The sequence below is a fragment of the Spermophilus citellus genome (genome assembly GCF_964194105.1).
Source record: "Spermophilus citellus genome assembly, chromosome: 11".
Taxonomy (NCBI): domain Eukaryota; kingdom Metazoa; phylum Chordata; class Mammalia; order Rodentia; family Sciuridae; genus Spermophilus; species Spermophilus citellus.
In genome coordinates, this window is record NC_138192.1 from 73,123,878 (window position 1) to 73,149,835 (window position 25,958).

General features: G+C 39.3%; 1 protein-coding gene across 2 annotated transcripts in view; it reads right to left on the reverse strand.

Moving 5' to 3' along the window:
* The window catches only part of LRP2 (LDL receptor related protein 2), a gene marked incomplete at both ends in the record, with an annotated part of 198,841 nt that overhangs the window by 71,213 nt on the left and 101,670 nt on the right, over positions 1 to 25,958 (reverse strand). For both annotated transcript variants that reach the window (XM_081262364.1, XM_081262363.1), the window contains 12 exons: positions 108 to 321; positions 2,879 to 3,056; positions 7,228 to 7,337; positions 11,784 to 11,927; positions 12,858 to 13,024; positions 17,402 to 17,530; positions 19,021 to 19,198; positions 20,245 to 20,473; positions 21,473 to 21,657; positions 22,445 to 22,656; positions 23,930 to 24,178; positions 25,327 to 25,704. In XM_081262364.1, coding sequence (XP_081118490.1) covers positions 108 to 321; positions 2,879 to 3,056; positions 7,228 to 7,337; positions 11,784 to 11,927; positions 12,858 to 13,024; positions 17,402 to 17,530; positions 19,021 to 19,198; positions 20,245 to 20,473; positions 21,473 to 21,657; positions 22,445 to 22,656; positions 23,930 to 24,178; positions 25,327 to 25,704 — 2,373 coding nt within the window. The remainder of the gene's footprint in view (positions 1 to 107; positions 322 to 2,878; positions 3,057 to 7,227; positions 7,338 to 11,783; positions 11,928 to 12,857; positions 13,025 to 17,401; positions 17,531 to 19,020; positions 19,199 to 20,244; positions 20,474 to 21,472; positions 21,658 to 22,444; positions 22,657 to 23,929; positions 24,179 to 25,326; positions 25,705 to 25,958) is intronic.

The window sequence follows — 25,958 nt, forward strand, 5'->3', positions numbered from 1 at the left end:
TCACATGTGTATATACACAGACTATGTGTGGACAGATCATCACAGAATGTGTAGAGTGTGAATCTACACCATACATCCATGAAGGTCTCTTAGTGGCAAATACTTACTGCGTCTATGATAAACTTGAAGACCCCTCAGATTTGGAACATTCTCTCTCAAGACTACTTTGTTGGCCCCAGAGGCCTTGTCAACTCTTTCGATGACCTCATACTGTTCATCAGTATAATATAGGAAGGAATCAAAGACTGCAATTCCCCATGGGTGGGAAAGATGGTGCACCAGGATCATTCGCTCTGTACCGTCCACATTTCCTCTTTCAATCTACAAAATCAGAGCTCTCATTAGTTTCACTGATTCATAGTGAAATGAAAGAACATTCTAAAGCTAATATTCTCCTAACAGTAATAATACCTCACACGTATAAGCCCTCTATTCTTTGTAGTGCTTTTTCTTATCTATTGTATGATTGGGGCATCACAAACTAGACTGAACAGGGGTTGGGTAAACATCAGTTTGAGTATTTCATTGATAATAAAGTCAGTTGCTTTCTCAACTAGCACGGTGAAGAAAAAGGAGTTAAACCTCTAGGCCCTGGTGAAGAAAAGGGAGTTAAACCTCTAGGCCCTGAGTGTGATATTCTGGTCAAGGGTACCCTGAAATGTCTAATATCATCCATCACATAGGAGCTGACTGACCCTGGCTTTAACATTCACCATCAATTTCTGTAATAGAGATAGGAAAAGTCCCCCCGCCAATCACAGGGGAGCAAGACTGGATAGGAGCCAGATGGTGCTGTTATGTTAGAACAGGCAATAAGCCTTAGCCATAATGGCTTTGGTAAACTGGAAAAGAACCTACAAGAATGGAATTCCTCAGGGGAAATGAAAAGTCCTGTGCTTCTTGGAGAAAAATAAAATGTACATGTGGCTATTTTCACTTCATTCCCAAAACCTGTTCCAAGTGCTTTCCCTGTGCTAGGATTTAAGCTGGGCATGAGGGAAACAAGTTCTGACTTACTGCCTCACTAGACAAAGGAACCCAGCAGATTCATGAGGGGATTATGCCCCAGAAACTATGGAACATTCCAGAGGCTACAGTACAAGGAACATGAGTCTCAGAGTTGCTGGTGACCAGACCAGATTAGCTGAATGAGCTCAACTGGAGTGTTGAATGCTGGCCCTCCAGTCCAGGGTTCTCAAGTTAGCAGAGATCAAACTTGTGGACTCTGATCTTATGAAGGCAGCATGACTCCAACACACAAGCAGGGTTCAGTCATGGGGGCCACAGTAGAGTCAGAATGGTGGAGGTGGCAGGAAAAGGATGCATATAAGGAAAGAGGCTAAGGATGAATGGCAGGACTTAGCGAGGGGAGAACTGTGAGGGAAGTTGCTGTGGAGAAAGGAAGGAGAGTCACAAGATTGCAGGTTCAGGAGGGCAGAGCAGGTAGAACTGGAAGGGGAGGGAGGGAGCTGCCAAGCCCTGCCTGGCATGCGCTAACCTATATGCAGAAACCAGAGCTTCCTCATCACCGTACACATGCATCCAAATCGGCAGAGTGCTCTTATACATTCCACTACTTCTTTTTAGTCCCCAAAGTCTGTCATCATTATAAGTCCATATTAAGAGTAAAGTTGGTTCCCAAGTATTTTATTTATTTTTTTGAGACTATTGTAAATGGGGTAGTTTTCCTCGTTTCCCTTTCAGAGGATTTATCACTGATATACAGAAATGCCTTTGGTTTATGGGTGTTGATTTTGTATCCTGTTACTTTGCTGAATTCATTTACTAGTTCTAGAAGTTTTCTGATGGAATTTTTTGGGTCTTCTAGGTATAGAATCATATCATTGGCAAATAGTGCTAATTTGAGTTCTTCTTTTCCTATTCCTATCCCTTTAATTTCTTTCCTCTAATTGCTCTGGCCAGTGTTTCAAGAACTATGTTAAATAGAAGTGGTGAAAGAGGACAGCCCTGTCTTATTCCAGTTTTTAGGGGGAATGCTCTCCATTTTTCTCCATTTAGAATGATGTTGGCCTGGACCTTAGCATAGATAGCTTTTACGATGCTGAGATATGTTCCCGTTATCCCTAGTTGGTAGTTGTTGAACAGAAAATGAACTGAGAGGAAAACCTACTGCACAGTATTACGGAGATCGTCAGCAAAGATTAGAAATGACTACTGTTTAGAAAGCAAGGAAGAGTCTAGCACATATTCTTCATTCAAAGCAATGCTTAGTTGATCAGTTATTATTATCAAGCACTTCCTATGTGCCTCACTTCAGCTCAGCTGCATGAGCGTAGCAGTAAAGGTCAAGAACTATTTCAATGAAAGTTCATAATTCCTGTTCCTTATTAAAGGATATAATGAACTTGATCTTGGAGTTTAAAATTACCAGTAAAGGAAATTTCATACATGCATCAACCATATTTGGACATTAGAGAAGAATATGTAGCTAAGAGAGGATGCTGACCTCAGAAGCTTACAGCCCTCTCCCCTCTCTCCCTCTGCTCTCTGCAATGAGAGACTCTAGAGTATTTTCAAAGTAAAGCATTAAAATCACTAAAACATGAAATAAATATCTCTAAAGGACAAATATGAACTGACAAATGGAGTTAATTTATCCTGGAAAATTAACTTTAACTTTTGGAAAAACCAAGAGTTAGTGTGTGGGGCGGGGAGGATTAATGAATAGCATTCTCTAGGGAACTGTTATATCCATACTATGAATCAGACTTCAACGAGGGCACAATTTGAATAAGGGAGAGAAGTTATTGGGAGACAGGGCAGTAAATACTGGTCAAGTTGTCAGACAACTTAGCACGTTCAGAATCAGCACTCCAGCTCAGCAGGGAAGAACCAAGAGTGCTCAGGGTGCTCGTACCACTCCTCTGCTGGTGACTCCCCAGTAGAGTTTCTGCTCCTTGATGTCAAGGGTGATAACCTCCAGGTGTTCAAGGTTCCCAGTGAAGAGAATTTTTAAAGATGTACCATCCATGTTAGCACTTGCAATCTTGGCAGGAACCCCACTGTCCGTTCCTTGATCTGACCAGTACAGTTTCCTACAACCGTGAAAAACACCAGCATTTAACAATAGGTAGATATGAGGGTGAATGGCATATATAACTTAAATATTTCATGAAAAATGTTTCTTTAGTTTTTAATTTAAAATATTTTTTATTTTTAAATTTGTTATAGATGACAGCAGAATGCATTACAATTCATATTACACATATAGAGCACAATTTTTCATACCTCTGGTTGTATAAAAAGTAATCACACCATTCGTGTCTTCATACATGTACTTAGGGTAATGATGTTCATCTCTTTCCTACCTCCGTGTCCCCTCATTTCTCCTCCCTCCCCTTTGCCCTATCTAGAGTTCATCTCATCCCCCCATGCCCCACCCCAACCCCATTATGAATCAGCTTCCTTAAATCAGAGAAGTCATTCAGCATTTGGTTTTTGGGATTGGCTAACTTCACTTAGCATTATATTTTCCAACTCCATCCATTTGCCTGCAAATGCCATGATTTTATTCTCTTATAGTGCTGAATAATGATAATATTCCATTTTGTATATATACCACATTCTTTATCCATTCATCTATTGAAGGGCATCTAGGTTGCTTCCACAGTTTAGCTATTATGAATTGTGCTGCTGTTAACATTGATGTGGCTGTGTCCCCTGTAGTATGCTGTTTTTAAGTCCTGTTTCTTGTTCTCAAGGTGCTTACAGTCCAATGGAGGAATCTGAAACATCAGTGTCTTGTATACAATATGTTATGAGCACTTAACCAGTGTTCTATCAATGTCTACATAATTCCCTAGTTAATATGGGGGTGTGGGCAGAGGCTTTAAAATTGGTATCCAAAACAGGAGGCTAAGATCTTCCATTGGTGGCTAAACTTTAGCTTGTATGACAGGTGGGAAGCTGATGAAAACAGACTACATCAATTGCCAATCCCTCTTCAGAGAATCACATAAAACCCAGTACACTGAGAAGGCCAAAGTCTGTATAAAAAATTACCAAGTATATCCCTGCTCGCTGATCAAACCTCAATTCTCTTCCACATCACCATCTACCACAAGACCAGCTACTATCTTGATCTGATCTCTATTATGAAAAATGATAAGCTTTGCAGGGTGCAGTGGCACATGCCTATCATCCAGCAGGTGGGGAGGCTGAGGCAGTTCAAAGCCAGCCTCAGCAACTTAGTGAGATCCTGTCTCTAAATAAAATTTTAAAAAGGATTGGGAATGTGGCTCAATGGTTAAGTGTCCCTAGGTTCAATCTCCAGTACCCACCCCCCCCCACCCCCGCAAAAGAAAAGTTTTGAAATTCAATGCAAAATACAAGAGAATGCATAAAACATTCCTGTGAAAGTAGAATACCATTAGCATGCTCACATCAGGGAGTAACTATGACTTTCTTCTCTTCGTATATCACAGTGAAACCAATGAACTATATTCGCTATGTTCACATACAGCATTACCACATCTGAGATATATGAAAATTCATCACAATATTTGAAGGGCTGCTTTCCATTTTCACTGACAACAGGATTTTTTAAAATCCAAGTTTGAATCCTCTTTTTACCTCATCTCCTGCTACAGCCTCAAGATGTAATCTTTCTACACCTTTTCTCAAAGTACTCAAGGCCATTAATGCAAATAGTCTTTTTTTATATATCCACCATCCAATCAATACACTCATCTCATTGACTTCTATTCAGCTCTAGGTTTCTCTGCCTCTAAGTTCACAAACTTGAAAGTCTCTGCTTTGAATAAACTCTTCCATCCCTTCCATGCTCCAATTTTACTTTTCCTGTTAAACTTGTTCTTTGACCTTAAACTGCCTGAACCCCCAAATCTTCTGTCCTTCTGCATCCAGACCTCATTGTAGCCATTTTGATAGTATTCTTGATTATCTCTTGAACTCACATTGTTTTTATCTTGCTAATTTCTAACTCCTAGTTCCTAGTTCCTGTTTTTCCCTCTCCTCCCCCATTTTTCCCTATGTTTGCTAAACATAGCACAGAGTAGTAGAATGAAGATTCTCATCCCTCCCTGACTTTATGTCAAGTCCCCCATACTGTCCCTAACAAGTCATTCCTATTCTTCATAAATTCCTGTTTCCTTCCCCCTTAACTTTCACTCTCAATTATGTCTTAATCAGTGAACTTTTATCTACTCCCACAAATATGCTCAGGCTCCCCTAGTCTAAAAACAAGTTTCCTATTATATCTGAACTACAAGTTTATCTTTCCCTAATTCTTCAATACAAAACTCATAAGAGAGTAGTCTAACATTTTTACCCTTTTGATTGAACTTCCTCTCCCAGATGTCACCAGGGACTCTATAATTGCCTCAACCATTTATTAGTGATCATCCACAGTGATATTTTTCTGTAGCAAAAGATTAATGACACTGACCATAACTTTCTCAAGGCTGTTTCTTTACTGAGCATCCAAAACACAGACACAAGTCTCTGTCCTGTTTCTCTTCCCACTTCTGAAGAATCTAAGCCTTTCTAATTGCTTCCCAACCCAACTGCTGTTCTATGCTACTTGAACATGATCTCACTTTTCTATCCCTTTGCTCTTGACTTTAATCCCTTCCATCATGGGTGATTCCTCCAAAGCCAACTCTGCCTATTAAATCCTATGGCTGCTTTAAGACCCAGGCCAAATGACCTGGATTATTGATATTTATACACAGGCTTTATCCTTCTTTTTAAGCTATAAATTCTTGACATTGCAGATTATGACTTTATTCATCCTTGTGTCTGCTCCCTAGCAGGCAGCTATGGTCCAGTGACTGAATTCTAGTTGAAGGAATGTGAGCTAAGTGATGTTCACTATTTGTAGGTCTGGCCCATAAGAACCTCCCAGCACATTCCTGAATGTTCCTTTCTTTACTACTCCAAAGATATTGACACTCAAAATGACCTTTGAAACCTCCTCCTGAAGACAGCAAAGCCCCCATCAGCCGGGTTCCTGAATGACTATACAGAATAACTTCCTCCCATCCTCTGCCCAAGCTCTGGTGCCCACATGGAAAACCAATAAATTATTTCCTCTGAACCATTACATATTTGGGCACTTATGTGCTTCCACAGTTAACCTGTCTTAACTAATACACTACCTAGCAATAGGTGTACAATACATAAATTTCATATGAATAAAAAAAATGAATAATTGGACTCAGGTTTCAAGAATGGAACTTCAAATCAAAGAGGTCCTTCTTCTAGGAAGGATAACTGAAAACTAGGACCAGCCAGAAAGCACAGAATGAAATTTTTACTTTGATGGATTGAATTTAGTTAGTATGTCATCCTTATTTGAGCACTAATACAAACTACTCCTTCAGTTCCCTTCCAGGGTTAAGAATCTGATGACCTCCAAATAGAAAGTCCAAAATCCACTTGGAATGAAATGACTACTTCTTTAAAAACAAAAAATGAATGCTCATATTCTACAACTTGTTATTTCTGGTTTATAATACAAAAAAAAATGAAGAAACAAAATTAATAACTGATTAAACTGACTGGCAGACTAGTCTATATCCAATAAGACCTGTTCTCCTGGAGTCCCTGTGGCCAGCCTCTCTCCACCCCAGTCCCGACCAATCTTTCTACCACACAGATTCAATCCTTTCACTGCCTCAAAATTCTCTACTGTCTCTACTTACTTAAAAGAATAAAATCCAATCCACAGCATAACGTTAAAGCCCCCCACAATTTGTCTCCAAATGACCTTAGTGGCTGCATCTCCATTGTGGTCAACTGCCCCCTACTCTAAGCTTCTGGTTCAGCCCCTCCCACAATCATGCTAAATCCCATCATGCTCCTTTGCCTTGCCCACCCTCTGGCCTCACCTACCACTCCCCAGATGCAACCCACTCCCACCTACAGGAAGCCTCTCATCCTTCAAGGTCTGCTGCCAATGACCTTAGTTCCCTTAGAGCTTTCAGTGTTCATTCAAAGTCAGAATGCATTGTAAGTCTTATAATTTTACTTTTCAATTCCTAAAGTTCTTGATTTGGAATTAACTTTCAGTCCAGTGTTATTAATTTGAAGAACACAGAACAAAGTATAAATTATATTCTTCACATTAAATACAGCTCAAAGCTATTTCTCGTCCTCACTGAGGTCTATAGTTTTCAAACGTTAACATAGGAAATCAGAAAATGCCCTAAGGAACATGTTGTTATGAACATGTGTGCCACTCACCCACGTGCAGGATCGACAGTTATGCCTATTGGAACACCTACTCCAAGAGCTGTGCCATCATTGGTGATCAGTGTTTTTCTGTATCTGGTGTCTCCCCGGAGTGTCAACACCTAAAGAACAAAGTCACTTATTAGAACTGAATTTCATTCTGGAGAACAAACACAGTTGAAATGAAGAACTTACACAAGAAATGCTAAAAGCGTGATTAGGGATGAATGAGAAACAATTGCTAGAGATGCGGGTGATCTCTAATCACATTTGAGGGCTTCAATAAATCAGTCCAATAGGAAATTAAGAGTTTCAAGAAAGGCAAAATCACTTTCCAAATTCTTATTTTCAATGCACCCAAAATTTTAGGAGAAGAAACTAAGATGGATGAGAGAGATTCAAATGGATAAACATACAGAACCACTGCCTAGAGAGATTGCAGAATGCCTTCAGAAGCAGCGGAGAGAATCCCCTAGAAGACATAGAAGCCTCACAGCTTCCTGTGCCCCAGTGACAGAGCCATGGCACTAAGGGGCCCATGACTGCAAACAGTTGCTCAAAGCAGTCCAAATCCACTCAGAGTTCAGAGAATTCTGTTTCAAATCAATAGCCTGAGTTAAAACACAAATCTTTGCCCTGCCAGGTCCTGACCAAATGACCTGAGGCAAGAAATCCACCTCTGAATATAGTTCCTTCACCAGCAAAATGTGGGTTTTAACAGCAACTTCAGGCTAGAATTCACAGGACTGAAAGATAATATAGGGAAAGCACTCAGACCAGTGCACAGCATGACTGTGTTTAATACATGTCTCCTATTTTTTATTGGTCCATTTATGGGTCACTTGCTATGTGCTAGGCATTATTAATTATCATATTCCCATCCTCACAAATAAGTTTGTGAGAGAGATACTACTATTATTATGCTCATATTATGGATGATGAGAAAGAGAACTGCAGAATGAAATTGACCAACTGTGCTATGTACATGAATGAATTCCATCTTTATGGCTATCTATAAAGCACCAATTAAAAATCAATCAATAAATAGAAAAAAGACCAGTAGAGTAGAGGAAGGGGAGCAGGGAGAGGGAGGAGGGGAGGGAAAGAGGAAGTACTGGGGTCTGAAATGGAACAAATTACACTCCATGCATGTCTGAGTAAATCAAAACGAACCTCACGACTATGTATAATTACAATCACTAATAAAAACAGTTGTTAAAAGGAGGCCTAGGGAGGTTTAGTGGCTTCCCCAAAGCCACCATTTTAGTTATTATTGTTGTAATCACAATGTTAACAAGACATGCTATAAACATGGATTATCAGACTAGCAGCATGTTTCTTAGGGGAATGCAGCTATTTTAATATGCATCTGAGACTGTTGGAGAGACATCTAGTAAGGAATTAGAAAATGCCTGTTGACTTGCATCAGGGCTTTCTACAAAACTGCCTTGAAGTACAAATAGATTATTTGTATGTCTGCTTATCTCCCTCCCCTCTCCCCCACCACACACACACACACACACACACACACCCTCTTCTCTCCCTTATTTTCTCTCCGTTTCTCTCTCCTATCTCGTGTCTTTTGCTCCTGCTTGGACTAAGATAATTTTCCTCCTTCCAGACTGCCTCTCTCTCCTTTTCCTAGGCCTAAGGATCTCTTTGGTTCAAAATCAAGTCCCTCTCTGTTTTGCAGACTGCATCTCTCACCGCCATTCTGAGGGCTTCACTTTTCAGCTAAAAGCTCTTCAGTCCTTTAGTGCATAGACACACAGCTACCCCTAGTGGAGAACAATTTCTTCAACTTTTCTTTTCTATTGTCAAGCTGGAATTAAATGGCAATTACCAACGCTGAAAGAGCATACAAATAATAAGTGAACACTAGTCCAGTTTTCTTAACTAATATAACATTCACCTGAAAGAATTGTTTAAATTTATATCACTTAAGAAAAAATACAATAAAAACATTAAAGGGGCTATTTTCCCTTGGATCTTTATTCTCTTTTGGACCTTCTAAATACATTGATAATTTGAGGGAAATGGCACTCTGTATTCACAAAATGCCATAAAATACTTTTACTTATGGAGCCATTACCTCATTTCACAGATAAGGAAATGGAGGCACAAAGAAGTAATGTGTCCAAAGCCAAACAGCTCACAAACAGCAATTGTTTCTCATTCATCCCTAATCACAGAGCTATCCCCAGTCATAAAAAAGCATTTTCATATTTCAGGGTCTTCATTTAAATGTTTATCTCTGACTGGGATGCCTCTTCCCTACTTTTTCATTGGAAGAAACAAGTATTGGTCATTCTTCAAGGCTCATCTCACAAGTCACCACTAATAGAAAGCTGACTCCTCTTTCCCTTCATTTCCACCTCTGACCTGAGACCTAGCACTTTATATTCACTGCTTTATCACACTGAAGCAAAGTTATTTGTTTATGTGTCTCTCAAATGGGTTAGAAAAAATACTTTATTCACTTTTGATCACTCAGGACACACCATGGGACTAACCCATAGAAAACATTTGCTAGTGCTTGTTGAATGAGTGACCAATAGGAGTTGGCAGGATGGACTCAAGAGTAAGGTCTCTGGACTCCAAATCTGAATATCTTTCCCTGGGCTACAAGGCACTGGGGCACTATTACAAACTTTAGGTTTATGTGGCTGAAGTGGCCTTAACAAGACACACACAACACACTCAGTTATTCTCCAGTGGACAACCTTTTCATTATACCTAACTAATGGAGAAGACTTGTTCCCTGCTTTGGAAGAACTTCCAGGTTAAAAGACAAGAACCCCATTTATGACATGGTGGCACACACCTATAATCCCAGTGGCTCAGGGGGCTGAGACAGGAGGATCACGAGTTCAAAGCCAGCCTCAGCAACAGTGAGGCACTAAGTAACTCAGTGAGACCCTGTCTCTAAGTAAAATACAAAAATGGGGCTGGGGATGTGGCTCAGTGTGGAGTGCCCCAAGCGCGCGCGCGCGCACACACACACACACACACACACACACACAAACATTTACCAAGTAAGGAACTGAGAGACACAAAAAGAGCATAATAATTGTCATTTGGGATTAAGACAGCTTTGCACCAATTGGCCTCCAGGGAAATATGAGTTTTTATTGAGGGTCATAGACAGTCCATTTTACTCCTGTTTAAATGAGAGGATGATCGTTTTTAGTTGAGATTGTGAAAAACACTTTCTGCCACTGTCAAAGGGCATTAGAAAGGCCTGGATTTCTGGAGCTGTGGCTTGTAAGAATGCAAAGGCAGACGGCCACCCAGCATCCAGAAGCTGACCATCCAAGGCAACTTTTCCACTTTTGTGAACCTCAGTTTTTTGTGTAAAAAACAAAAGGCTTGAACCAGAGAGTCTCCAGGGGTATTTCGTGTTAAGTGAACAGCTGCATGTCCACCTGCCCTTGGGCATGCCATGAGGAGTAAATGAGATGGGAAAGACTTTGTGAACTAGGAAGCACTGTTCCAGCTTGAGCCCCACTTGGCCAATCTATTCTAATTTGTTACCAGGCTGCTGTGCACTTTCCTCATCTCCAGCATCTATCTTTTCAAATGCTCCAAAGAGCAGCCCCCTTACCAGCTGGTACCCACCCAGAGCAGTGAATGGTCACTCTGCAGGACCCTGCTAAACTCAGAAAACCCTCCCTCTGCCTTAGGAAGTTTCACTTTCAAAATTATCATGAATTAATAATCCTGTACAGGTTGTGTCCTTGTCCTGGAGCAGAGACACATAATATCAGTCAAGTTACCTTGGATTTAACTTACTTCACGTGATTTCAAACTTGCAACCTATCTAAAATTTCTTCTGGGAATTGGAGTAAAAAGAACACTTATTTCAAAGAAGACAGTATCAAAGGAATTAGAATCAAATTTCTACTTTCTGTTTCACTGCTAGGAAAACTGTATTGGAGCCAAAGAGAGATCCCCATCTAAGAATAGTGGTAACTTATAAATTCAGTTAAGAACTCAAATAGCATTAAAGATTAGATGACAAAAAAAAAAGCGAAATTTTCCTTCCTACCCTAATCTTCTCTTTTTGCTAAATTTCTTATTCAATTTTCATTTATCTTCTTACATATTATTTTTACAAATTACCTAATATCCTTTCATAGGAACACGGTAGTATAGTTCCAATAACTTATTTTTAAGGTAGTTTTCCTCCTTGGTTTCAGAGAGTTTGATGTTTAGTAACAATACTTCTCTGTTTGCTTCTTATTTGAGGGGTGGGGAGAGTTGGGAGAAGGGTACCAGGGATTGAACCCAAAGGCACTCGGCCACTGAGCCACATCCCCATCCCTTTTTTGTATTTTATTTAGAGACAGGGTCTCACTGAGTTACTTAGTGCCTTGCTTTTTGCTGAGACTGGCTTTGAACTGTGATCCTCCTGTCTCAACCTCCTGAGCCACTGGGATTACAGGCATGCACCACCGCGCCCGGCTCCTGTTTGTTTCTTGTTTACAAATAATTTCAAAATTCATGTGAGACCATTTCTGAGAATCAATTGGACATGGATTCAGAACCTATTATTATGGAATCATTACCTCGATGGACTGACTTCCAGGAGTTGTGTAATAAATATTTCTTGATAACCAATCTAAGGCCAAGCTCATCGAGTCCCCCAGCTGAGACAGAGGAGAGAACAGCATCCTATTGGTGCCATCTGTCTTCACTCTGTGAATTTCACCCTGGGAAGAAAGACAACAGAGGTGAGCTGTATGGAGGCCACATCAGGAGCCTTCCCCTACAGGTTGGCTGTTGGGTTTCTTTAACTTTCCTCACATGGTGGGGGCAAAGGCTCAGGGCTTGCTGTGGGTCATGCTAATGCCAGCAATCTTTCAAAGACACTGATATTTTCAGTGTGTCACAAGAATACACAGGCTTACCATTCAGCTTACCTCAGGTAAGGGCTACAGAGATATAGCTTAGTGACTACAGGTATAAAAGTCATAAAATAACTCAAGTCTCAGATGTGGACCAGAAGCCACGAACATATTTGACATCAAACACAGTGATCTTCCTCCCCTCCTCCTTTCTATTCTCCTTGTCCTTTCTCCATTCTTACAGGTTGCTTTCATGAGGAAACGGAACCAAGCAGAAGGGTAGTGGAGCTTGCATTCTTACCCTGGGGCAAAGATCCTGATCAAAGGCTCCTGCAACCCCATCAAGAGCTTTCCTGGAATTCCCTTAGGAAACTACTGCTTTTGTCTTGAGTTATGATCATTTTTATATTAATCTCATCTACAAGCTCAAAGCCCCTCTAGGGCAAGCTTGGTGACTACTGGTTTCCCAGCAGGTGCTCTATAGTTAGGTCATTCAGTGTCAGGCAAGTGGTAAGCACTTAGTAAATGTTTGCTGAATCAATGAATAATACCCCAAAGCTTCTATTTGCTTAGTACTTTAAAGCTAAAGAGTTTTTTTTTATCTTTACTCCAAACCAAGTTCACATTAAGACCCATCCCTAAATCAAAAAAAAAAAAAAAAAACTTAGTGACAAATTAATTTCTGGACCATTTTCCTTTTTATCCATCCAACAGAAGTCTGTCTATAAGAAGGCATCAGCATCGTTGGGTTCTTCCAGATGAAGTTACACACTTGAAATGTTAATCAAAACTTACTGGATTCTCAACCCAATAGATGAATTGCTCTGAGTCATCAAATTCAACTTCAAAACCATTGTGTATGCCGGCTATGGGAACCATAGCATCATTGCTCTTCACCTCAGGATTAAGGGAAATGCCAAAAATCACATGGTTTCTTACAGTTATCAAGAAAGGTTGGTCATCTGTGAAAAGAACAGGATATCTGTCAAAATTATATTAAACGATTCCCAGACCTTCACCTTACTCTTCATTAATTCCTCACTCACACTGATGAGCCATCAGTGTTGGATAAACATCACAGTTAGAAAGTTCTTCCCTTCCGACACACAAACAAACCTCACTAGTTCCAGAAACTCAGGCAAAGGGGAGTTGGGCTTGGAAAAAGAAAAAGGAAATAATGCAAAAGGGAACATTGGTAAATGGCAGCTTACCAGCTTCAAGCATGTTCAAAAAATAAAATATTACGAAATGTCACCTAGGACTCGTTACTCTAATAAATAAATTTATAATCTCATCCGAGTTGACTACTATCTGCCTTCCTCACTAGATTCCCACTGCCAAAGAGTGATTGTGTTTGATTTTTTTCATTGTTGTGTACCCAGAACCTGGCATACAATAGTTGCCCAATAAATATCTGCAGTAAATATTTATGGTCAGGAATGAATAAATGTATGAATGAATATGCAAATAGTGTCTTTGAAAGTTCTCAAAAATGCAAATATCTCCATAATATTTGAATTAAACCATTATTCACTTAGGCTCTTGAACAGATAGTAAAAATTCATTTTTTAAAAATAATTTAATACTTATACTGGTTATTGCTCCATCATCAAATAATCAATATTAATAAAATTCAAGAATTCCTCTCAGAAAAGGAGAAACTTTTAGAACATAAGTTTCTAAAAGCATAAGATGTTTCACATATTAAGAGAAAGTATAAAATGATTAATCATTGCATAACTCTCAAGAGCTAAAAATGATATTTTCATTATTTTGATCATCCAGGAAGCTTTACATGATCAGCAGGATTTTCTTGACACTTTTTCTTAATTTATTTTTGACAGTTCATTAACTTTTCCTTGTTCTTACCATTTTTATTACTGGGAAATAACTCTTCATTTACTAACCTAGTACAAATTTAAATTTGATTTAATGTAAATCATGCAACTGTTAATGCTTCACTTTTATAAACATCTAGTGTTTAGTACAACAACATCTAGTGTTTAGTCTTTTACAACAAGCTTGCAAAGTTGTGTTCAGCTGAGGCAAATGAAACTTGCAGGAACTATGTCACTGCTGAAGGGAACAATGTAATAAAAGATGGGCCATTAACACCCAAACCCTTGTCTCCACTGCTCCACATTCCACATCAGTCATTGCTCTGAACAACTGCAATTGCCAAAATACGCCCCCCAATATGTTGAGATGGGGCACATTATATGTGTCACACAGCATGCATCAGGTAAATATAATTTCACTTAATTTATCTCCCTGAAGCCTCATAATTCTGTGTTACAGTTATCTCCCCCAGCTTGCAAATGAAGATCAAAAAAACTAAGCTATTTAGCCAAGGTCACAGACCAAAAATATATCTTCTCCATCACTAGATCACTATACTGCAAAAAGGCCAGGTACTAAATATTGACTATCAAATGACCACTCATTTAGTTTAACTATAATAATGAAAAATGAGGGTTATAAAAGTTTCAGACATACCTTGAAATTATGAGATACTATTCAATGATTTATTGATTACATATTATAAATGCTCATTTGTTCAGTAAGAAAAAAACATTTCTTAATTTGTAAAATTAAGAAATAGTAAAATTTTAAACTTCACCCATTCAAAACCTGATCCTGTTTTTTGTTTGTTTATTTGGGTTTTTTGTTTGTTTGTTTGTTTGTTTTTTTGATGGGTAATCTTCCTCTTGCTTAACTAGAGTAATCCTCAACCAAAGCCTGATTCAAAGCCTGGAAGACTGGGGTTCTCATTCATCAAATGTATTCCTTCCTGACTCTTCCCTTGAGCCTCACCCAGTTCTAGTCCTTCCTCATCCATTACTTCTTCCTGGGGATCTTCCCAGGTTCTTTATGTGATTGCTGCTGGTGTATCTGAGATTTACCACCAATGAACACTGTGAGCAGAAAAACCACAGTGTTCAAAAGCCAGGGTGAGGGAAGGTGCCAGAGCAGCACCTGAGAAGAAGCCACCAGTGAGGCACAGATGGCATGGACAGGAGGGGGCACATGAAAAGTGTTCAGTGGAGAAGAAAAAAGAAGTGACACTATACAGCTACCTAAGGGGCAAATGGGTGAAAAACAGAATATTCAACATTTACTGAGGGCCACCATATGCCACAAAGTACCATCAGCAATGGGCAGACATGCACAAATCAGCCAAAGGCTTGACCCTCAAGAATTTAGCACCTAGCGTTCAAGACTAGGCCCGTGGGTCCTGATGGCTTCCTATGATATGGAAGGAGCAGGCACAGAAGGATAGACAGTAGAGGGCTCAGGAAAGGTGAGAGCTAAGCTGTACTCAGTCACAGGTCTCAAGTCTTCTGAAATTGAAGATCATCTGCTCCTGTCTATTTTTCATATCACGATCCCATTATGGTTAGTGACGGCAGAGGAGTGAAGGGACCATAGTCAGAATGGAAGTTAATGGTGACATTAAATGGTGACATTAAATTTGTGATCCTCAGATAAACGTCCTCCTTTAGTCACAAACTGATGGGCCCTGCAGCCTCTCCTGGAGTAGAAGGAGTGTATTCTTCTCATTTTGCACAGAACACTAAAGCAAGTGCCCTGGGCCTCTCAGACTGAATGGAGTTGAGGATATTAAGGGTTTCTGGACTGAGTTTTATTTTATTTAGTTTGGGCATTGTGGAGAACATATTTTCTAAATAAAAAGAATAAAAATTTAAAATTTATGACACTTCTCATTTTAAAATTTAATAATACAAAATTTGGGGGAAAAAAAAGAAATCTCTCAGAATCCCCCATCTAACTGTAACCACTATTGGTGCTTATATATGTTTTCTTCCAGATATTTTAATGCATGTTTTTAAAAGGTGATCTTAGACAATATCAGTGTTTTCTTGTAAGGGTACCACTCAAGCACTTCCAAAGATATTCCAGACACTTAATCAACACTATTTAAGACTATAGAATAATTAAATCAAGTAAAATGTTTTCATCTACATATGTTAAATCTTCTAAACATCTTACTTAGCATATGTTGACAGTCAAGTTCCCCAACTCGAGCTCAGAAACCAAGTGTGAAGTATGAGAAAGTTCCACATCAGCAAAGTCCACCCAGGGAACAACACGAGTGGAGCCATTTGTGAAACAACAAGAGGCACTATTTAGAATTAACATTTATCAATCACCATGAGGTCGTAATATTGATTACACGAATCCCCAATGCACAGTTAAAAACCTTTATGTAGTGAAAGAATGCTGTGTATCCAAAATGTCTATAGCCCAGATTAATCTTCTCCTGAAAGACTCTGAGGACACACTAAATTAAACAATGTCAACAAGGATTAGGAGCATAATAAGTCTCTGTAGAAAAATGGCAAATGCCAGTCCCTTTTGTAAGCATTACCAATAATTAAAAATCTTTCATCATGAAGGTATCATTGTACAATATCACATACTGATGGAATTTGATTTTCAGTAAGCCCACGGACCTACCTGCACAGTCTATAAACACTATAAATTTCCTGGACACAATATAAATTTTCCATTTGAAATCCGAATTTTACTCTAGATTCTGATTCTGTTATCTCTTCATTTAGGAGTAGGTTTTCATTAACATTTTATTTGTATTTGTCTCTAGCTATTTTTATCAGTATCAAAACACATTTACTCCTCTTTACTCAGAAATGAAAAGAAACAAGTTTAAAATAACTTTTCATATTTTTAAGCAATGGAGAATAATTTAAAGAGTTTATAATACACAAGTATATTATCCTGAAGAAATCTCTTTTCTTTCTTTTGTATTCCCTAAAGTACTTAAATAACCCTCCACATACTCTTCAATCAACCCAGTAAAATAACACTACGATGAAATGAAGATTAAATTGCTCCAACAATCACTTATAATATTTCACCAAGAGACAGCTGCCATTTTTGAAGAATCAGATAGTACTAAAGGTACTGAAATTGGGGTCAGAAGACCCAGACCACAACATGGACTATTGGTTATAAAATAAAATTGAGACAATGGACCTGAAAATGAAACCAGATACAAATGTCAAGAACTTCCAGTTATCATACTTCGTCAGAAAGTCTAACTATAGTCAAGTGTGAGAAAATAGGAGGTTAAAAACTGTTTAATCATATGCATACATAACATTAGTTTCACATATGGAAACTGTATTACAGCGGAGGTGTTCAATGAAATCCCCCCACACAGCACACACTCCGCGGACACCTGCGCTATCAAAGGGAACACGGCACATGCTCAATCCCAAGTGGGCTTGGAACTTCCAAGGTCTGGCACAAACTGTGACCAGCTCCATCTTCACAGCATAATAAAGGGCATACTGTACCTTTCACGCAATTCACAGAATCCCGGGAGAGATTCCACCCCGAAGGACAAGCACAGGAGTAAAACTTAGGCCCCTGTGAGGAAAGCAGGCACAGGTGGCTGCAGGGGGCAGAGGCACAGGGATTCACAGCTGTAGGAGAAAAGAGAAGTAGGCATCAGAGAATGGAGTGGCTCCCACATCACAGTGCACAAGGTCCTGCTCTCATTTTCCCCCCAGAGGCTCCCTGCTTCTGGAGACGTGAGTACCTCTGCTGTCTTATCTTGTTTTATTTTCTCTAAATGACTTTACCCTTCCTTAACAACTTGCTTTCAACATAAAATTCGGAAGAGGGACAAGAGGGAGGAGGGACTTATCCAAGGTCACAGATGGATAACCAGAATATGAACCAACAGCCACTAAGTCGTCTGAACTTATAATAGAAATATGATGCTAAATAATATGTGTCCTTGCAGGACCTACAAGAGAACCTTCTGCAGCAAATGAAACCAGACTGTGTGTTTGCTATGTGACCTTGACATTTACTTGGGATTGTCCAAGATTGGGTTAGATAATAATCTTTTGGGTTTCTAATGATGACATGTTTTATCTGAAAAGAGGAACCCTGTGTGTATCCCAAGCTGAAAAGCTGTTTCCTAGATGCTATCTGTTCATGTTAGAATTAGATTATTAATCTAATTCATTCATCCCCCCAAAGAATGCTAAGCATTCACTATATACCAAACACTATTCTCAGCACTGGGACTATTGTAAACATGGAGTATATATTCTACCCAAAAGAGACAGAACTAAACTCATAAATTGCTTGGGGCTAGGGGTTAGAATGTGAAGGTAATGAGCAAAAGAATTATGAGTGGCTATTTTACATAAGGTGATCGAGGATGGCTGCTCTGAGAAAGTTATATTTAAGCAGACTCCTAAATGACATGAAGAAGCAACTCCTGCAGAGACCTGGAAGACAGCAGTTCCAGGCAGAATAAAGAGCTGGTGCAGAAATTCAGAGGCGGGAACTGGCCTGGGGTGCTTCTGAACACACTGTAGTCCAGAGTGGAGAGAGGAAGTGGGCGAAGGGGGCAGGCAAGAGGAGGGGCTGGATTCTGAAGTGAGATGAGAAGCCACAGGAAGGCTTCAAGGATAGAGTATGTTAAGATTGACTTATTTCCCCTTCCCTCCAGAAAGAACCCTGCCAAGGCCAAATGTTGAAATCACCCAGCCACCATCACCACTTGCTTGAGAGTGGCTTGGGGTAGCCACAGCAGAGCATCAGGGACACATGGGGCCGGAATAAGCAAGTCTTCCCAACAAGCTGCTTTAAAACACTGAGGGTTTCGGATAAGAGGACTGAGGTGCTGTCTGGTCTCTGTTTGCAATTGTCCAATGAGGACACTGAGTCTCAGAGAAACGCCAACAGAGGCAGTAGCCGCTTGCCGAAGAAAATGACACAATCCAGATGTGCCCTTTTTCCTGTCAAGGTTTGACTTTCCCAGGGTCAATAAAAGTAAGAGCAATAAAAGGACTGGGGAAAGCATGAAAAGAAAAGGAAAATGTGTCGCCTAAACACGTGAGTCTGCCACAGTCAGCATTCCCAGAAGAAGCGGTTTCCACACACTACTTCCACTTACAATCTGGTTGTTTTGCAGGATGAACCGCGACGATCCCCAGGGGCCGGAAGATATTATACATTATAATTGACTGGTTTCCCCCATGCCATTTGTTGGCCTGAACGACATTGTGAGTAGCACGGTCCGTCCAGTACACGGATTCTTCAAAGAGGGTCAGGGTGTAGGGATGCCGCAGCACCTGAGAAGCAGAACCGGACCATAAGACCTCACCCAGCAACAAAGGCCAACTGGACTAAGTAGCAAAGGATGTCTGCTCAGGAAGCCGCTTTCCCTTAGCATTGGAGTGTTCAATAAAGACACAGGAAAGTAATGGCACAAGAGACAAGCAAACAAATACATCACTTGTCCCAAATCCTACTGTACCACTGGAACTATTTCCAGATACATGCGTCTACTCTGATAATGACACTGGGCATCCATTTTAAAAATGAAAACAAAACTGAAACACAGAAAGTAAGGGGCTCTGTCTGGATCACCAACTAGTTACAGGTTAGATGTGACCAGCCAGAGGTTCTCGTCCCCTACCCGACTCTCGGTGCTACTGCCACTCACTGAATCACATCAACCTGTCACAGTAGGGAGGCTTTCCCAGAGCCTCTTCAAGTCCCAGGAACTAGAAACAATGGGAATCTTAAATGAAACACAATATCAGCTCTTTGGAAAAATACTCCCTTTCTGAATTTCCCCATTTAAATTGTGTAAATAAGTAAATAATAGATTCAGATTTTAATTGAGAAATATAAATATAAAATATAAATAAATTTATATATAAATATATATAAATAAATAAATTTATATATAAATAAATTTATATATAAATATAGTTAAGGTATTGACTTCTGTTAAAATTAATTTTTTTTAATATTTATTTTTTAGTTTTCGGCAGACACAACATCTTTGTTTGTATGTGGTGCTGAGGATCAAACCCGGGCCGCACACATGCTAGGCGAGCGCGCTACCGCTTGAGCCACATCCCCAGCCCCTAAACTTAATTTTTAAAAGCAACATATCAGCATCTATAGGTCAACTAAATCATATGAGCTATTATTAATTCTCCCTGGAGTGTCACAATCTGACAATGGACCAATTACCCCTTACTGTTGATATTCCCTGCATTGCTGTGGTAATGCCTATAACTCAAAAATTAATTTTAGTTTTCTGGAGTCTGTTTTCTACCTAGCTGCTATCATAGTTTTAATTTGGTTTTCCTCACTATCAACTTACCAAATCACTGGCTACCACCTGCCTCCGATTTTGTCCATTATAATCACAAAAGTCTATGTAATCAAGATAGGCATCCATGAAGTAGAGCAGTCTGTTGGGGTAGTCAATAGTTAAGCCACAGGGCCAGTAAATCTTGTCCTGGACAATGACCGTGCGCAAGCTGCCGTCCATGCTAGCACGCTCGATGCGAGGGTGATGGCCCCAGTCGGACCAGAACATTAGATGGTCACTGTGAAAAGAAACTAGTTACCTATTAGAAGGCACATATTTCAACATGAAAAATAACTCATTTAAAATTACACAGCATCCTGCTCATGCTCTGCGTAAAATAAATCATCTCTAGTTCAGAATGCATGCGCAGAGTTTATTATTTCCTCTGAGTGTCACAAAGTAAAACTGTAATCATAATGTAATCACAAGCCATCTGGGTGTTTTTATAATGTTCATAAACCATGCAGTACATCATGACACGGAAATGTCTCAATGCCAAATCATGTTTGTGTACAATCCATAAATAGTTGGTCTAGAAAAATCCATCTGTCCTTGTTTGTCTACCCTGTCGTGTTTTAGATAAGAGAATCAATTTATTCCTCTTCAGAGATGTGTCACAAATTTTACTGGTGTGTAATACTTTGTAATATATAGGAAGCCAGCATCACATTGAACACAAATTGCCTAATTCACCATCCTGCAGATAGGAATCTATAGAATCTAAGTAAATTCAAGGAAAGAAGCTTCAAAGATTTCTAAACACATGGGCAAATTTCTTTCTTCCTTTTATAACCAGCAGGCAAATTTTTTCTTTTTTATACAATTTAAAATGTTGTTCTAGTAAATAACATGAGACTCAAGCAGGAAAATTTGGCTTTCTTCTTTTGTGACCATAAGGTATCAAAGTCACAGCTAAGTGACCCATCTACGGAATATTATAGCATGTGTTTGTTAGAAACTTAATTATATATTTATACAACAATCATTTCAACCATTGCACTGTCAAGCTCACAAGTCAGTGCCATCTTAAGGTGAACAACCAATTGCTCGTATGTACTTTATGAGGAAGACTACTCAGATGAAAGAATTGGTAATAACCAGTTGATGCCTACCATGCTAAAACAAGGGAGAATTTAATTCTGTGATATGCATATCAGCTACATCATGTTATCATTTCTGTCATTATATTCATGTAAAGAAAAAAAAAAATATATATATATATATATTTAAGTCTTACTTCATTCTGGGGTCTAATGCAAGTCCCCTTGGATTTGTGACATTTTTGCTGATCAGTACCATCCTGTGGCTCCCATCAATTTTAGAGACTTCAATGGTTTCCAGAGCATAGTCTGTCCAGTAAAGATTCCGACCTATCCAATCTACCGCAATAGACTCAGTCATGCTGACGCCGCTGTCGTGCACCTAAAGACAAGTGAGTAAAGGAAACGTGTTAAAGAAAATGAACGCAAACACGGATGCTATACATGAAAATCTAGAATAAAGTATCTAATTTCTGCTACAGTGGCAGGGCCAAAATGGTTTTGCATTTACACAAAAGCTCTACCCATTTGCTAACTTGGCAACTTTATTAAACTTTATAATGTTTGGAGCTGGGGTTGTAGCTCAGTGGTGGAGCGCTTGCCTCACACGTGTGAGGCACTGGGTTCGACCCTCAGTACCACATAAAAATAAAATAAAATAAAAGCATGTGTCCATCTAAAATTTTTTTAAACATATATTCATATGCCAAGAGGAATATCTTCATTAAGTGCCAACATTTACAAAATAAAATTCTGAGGGCCAGAGGAAACAACAATCAAAGGTGGAAAACTGAAACTGTAGGAGATGGATTAATAAAATGGAACTAAAAGAAAGCCAGGAAAAGCAACCCTTTGACTCTCCTGTCCTCTCCTCTACTCTCATCCACAAAAGACTGCAAAAGGGACTCCAGAGTCTCCAGGTAAAGTCTTTGAATCACTGGACCTGGAATTCAGAATCATGGTGGGACCCTCAGACACCACACTCTTACTAAAATACCCACAGATTAGGAGCTAGGAACCTTTAGGCTTCTGAGTGTGATGTGCTTCAGAGGAACTATGAGAATACTCCAGGATTGGAGAGGCAGGGCCTCCTCTCACTAGTGAACAACAAGAAGTAGATTTAAGACGGGAGGACTAGGCAGGCAGAAGGTCCCCACAAATGTACTTACTACTCTCTTGTCTGTTCCATTTTGAAATGCACTCCAGGTTTTGCCCTGACTTGAGTCAGACCAAAAGATACGACCACTGACTGAATCAAAATCAAGAGCTACAATATGAGAACCATCCTGGATCAATGCATAGATATTGTGGAACTGGGAGGTGATATTGTCAGCAATAATTTTGTTCTGACTTGCCACCAGCAACAGCAGACTTTCGGATGCTATCCAATAGAGAAGGGGAAAGGCAAAAATGTCAGTGATTCTGGGAGAAAACACAATTAAAGGGTCTCAAAACATTTCATATAATACTTTTGATAACAGAAGGAAGATGTGATTTTTGAACTACAGTGATCAGGAGAGAAAAGCCCTGTAAGAATTATTTTAATATTTTTAACCTTAAGAGTTAACTGGTTTTCATGAATATTTTAGGCTCTAAAATATCTTTCTTCCTTCAATACTATTTCAACAAGTATCTAAATACCCATCTGGAGTGAACTATACTTACGGTCCTCTTTGCATTGTGTTTATTTTTGTACTTTCTTCTCTGCTTTACTAGGCTGTCAGCTTTTTCACAGCAGGTATCATCTCTTAAACATTTTTGTTTTCCCTGAGGCATTTTGCTGCAGCAGAAGGTTCTAATTGTCTCCCATTATCCCCTCCCCAATTTCTCTCTTTAGTAATAAGACATGCCAAGTTTTAGCTTGGCACGTAGCCACCCAGCTAGACAGAGTCTCTGCCTCCACTGAAATTTGAAGTGACCACATGACTAAGTTCTGGCCAACAGGATGTGAGTAGAATGACACAGGCCACAGCCTTAAAAGGAAGCTACAAAGACTTTTGGCAACTTTGGAAGCAGCTAAATCAATATTCTAATATACAGTATAGCTACTTTAATCAAATAGAAACTTAATGAGTACTGCTGAATCTATTAAGTCTTATGTAAAGATATATGCATATCATTGGACTAGACAAAGGAAAGGGAAGGGAAGAGAGAGGCAATAGGAGGAAAGAGTAGAATGAACAGGATATAACTGTCCTATGTTCTGATGTGAATACACAACCAGTGAAATCCCACATCATGTACAACCACAAGAATGGTATCTTAATTAAAATAAGTTACACTCTCTGTATGTATAATATGTCAAAATGCAGTCTACTATCATGTATATCTAAAAAGAACAAATTTTTAAAAGATGTTTAAGTATAATTTGTTTTAAAATATGTTTTAAAAATTTATATTTTATAAATAAAATGTTCTACAAATATTTAAATAATAAAAAAGATGATTTTCTACCTACAAATGTTTTAACCTCTATTTTCCAAAATACATTAAGACTTTGAGGTTGAAAGACATTATGTAAATCTTTCCAGGATTCAAGTTGGTCTGACTCCTAATTAACATTATCCAATGATTCTGCACAACACTGGATCATAAGCTCTGGCACGTACAGTTAAACAGAATGGAGTTAGCTCATTTATAAGTTCAATGATTACCTGTAACTTTGCAAGTCCTCCCGTCCTCTTCTAACATGTATTCTTTATCACAAGAGCACCGGAAAGAACCTCTCGTATTGTAACAGTGCTGGCTACAAAAGCCTGGAATGTCACATTCATCTATGTCCTCACAGGTTTTACTATCATTGGCAAGTTGGTACCCCAATGGGCAGATGCATTTAGCCCCAAAAGGCCCTTGAATACACTCATGAGTACAACCACCATTGAAATGCGAGCAGGTGTCCTCGTCTGGAATAAAGAAAGAGAATCACAAAGGGAAAAAGTCAGAAATCTTTCCTTGATGCTCTCTGATGTAATATTTGCCATCTAGACCCATTCCACCTTCAATGTGATGCCCAGATCAGAGCTAAGAACAACATTGACTTGGATGAACTCCACAGGCTATTCAGTGTCTGCTCTGATTTGCCTGAGGATTTACTATCCATTGGACTAGGACCACTTTCTCCACCACCAGCCTAACTCCATTTAGTGCAATCAGAGAATCTTGGGGACATATGGTTGTCATTGATAATGCATGCAAAGAATCATCACTTCACACTTGCTGCCTCTGAAATTCTTCTATCTATATAGAAATGCAACACAGGACTTAATATTTTAAAAGAAAAGGCTAGAAAATCTACAAACAAATGGAAGGGTAAAGGTAACAGAATATTAGCACAGATCCATTAATACACTGTCATTCCTTACTCTCAGGGCCAAAACAGCAACATTGGAAGCCACCTAAAGACAAGTCACATGCCTAAGGATACAAACCCCCTCTATTTCCATAAAAACTCTAACTTATAAATAAGAGTCATGACATAGAACATGCACTAGCAGGGTTAAGTCACAAAAATTAGAACATTTTCAGCACAAACACAACACATATGAAATCATAAAAAATCTAAGATACTTCACAATCATACCTGGCTGCGGTTCATCTGAGAGTGAGCATTGATTAAATAGGAAAGAAAGAAAGGACAGAAATTAGGATCACATGCCAATCACAGCAAACACAAATCGCTGGACTTCATTTGTTTTGTGGCAAGTTCTGATTGAAATTAGAAAATACTGAAGTTAGAAAATTTCATGAACACATTACCAACAGGATCAAATTTAATTTGACAGTCTAATGGCCTCACTTAGCCTCATTTTTCTAAATGGTGACATGAAAATAAGGAAAAACACATAGCCAAGTGCAAAGGTTTTAATGAGAAATATTATCCAGTGATGATTTATTTGAATTCAATTATGCTTATCCCTACACAGAGTTGAAGTCATAGAGAAACTAAAAATCCCTTCCTGAAAGCTACATAGGGACTATGACAATGGCAAGGCACACCAGGCTACTGCTCAGAAGGAATTCACGTCCAGTAAACTGTGGTTGGGAAACTTACTGCAAAGTGGGGACTCATCTGTCCCATTGGGGCAGTCAAGGATGTCATCACACAGTGCACTCAGATTCACACAGATGCTATAGCCAGGACACTCCCACTGCCAGCTAGGACAGTGAAAGGCCTCAGCAGGGCAGTCCTTCTCATCACTCATATCCCTGCAGTCATTGTCCCCGTCGCAGACCCACTCTTTGTAAATGCAGTTTCCGTTGTTACAGAGGAAATGAGACGGAGAGCAGGTTTTGGTGACACAGCCTCGGTGCTCATCAGAACCTTGGGTGCAGTCTGGATGCCCATCACACTCCCAGGTGTCTGGAATGCAGGTACCATCTCCTTGGCACTGAAATTCATCCGAGTGGCACATACCAGGAGGCCTGGTTGCTAGGAGAAACACATGGGGAAAAACGAGCTTGTGAATGCAATTTATCACCCCTTCAATAGCCAAGATTCACAGGATGCTGTTTTGGATCAATAGCGGGTAGAATAATAACTATGACACAATTAGTACTAAAAGCTGAAATGCTAGAGGATCTTCTCCCACACTGTGGTACATAAAATATTTCTACGTGTCAGATTAGTGGATATGACGACAAAGTACAGGATGCACAATTTTTGAATAGAAGATGAGTACCTGA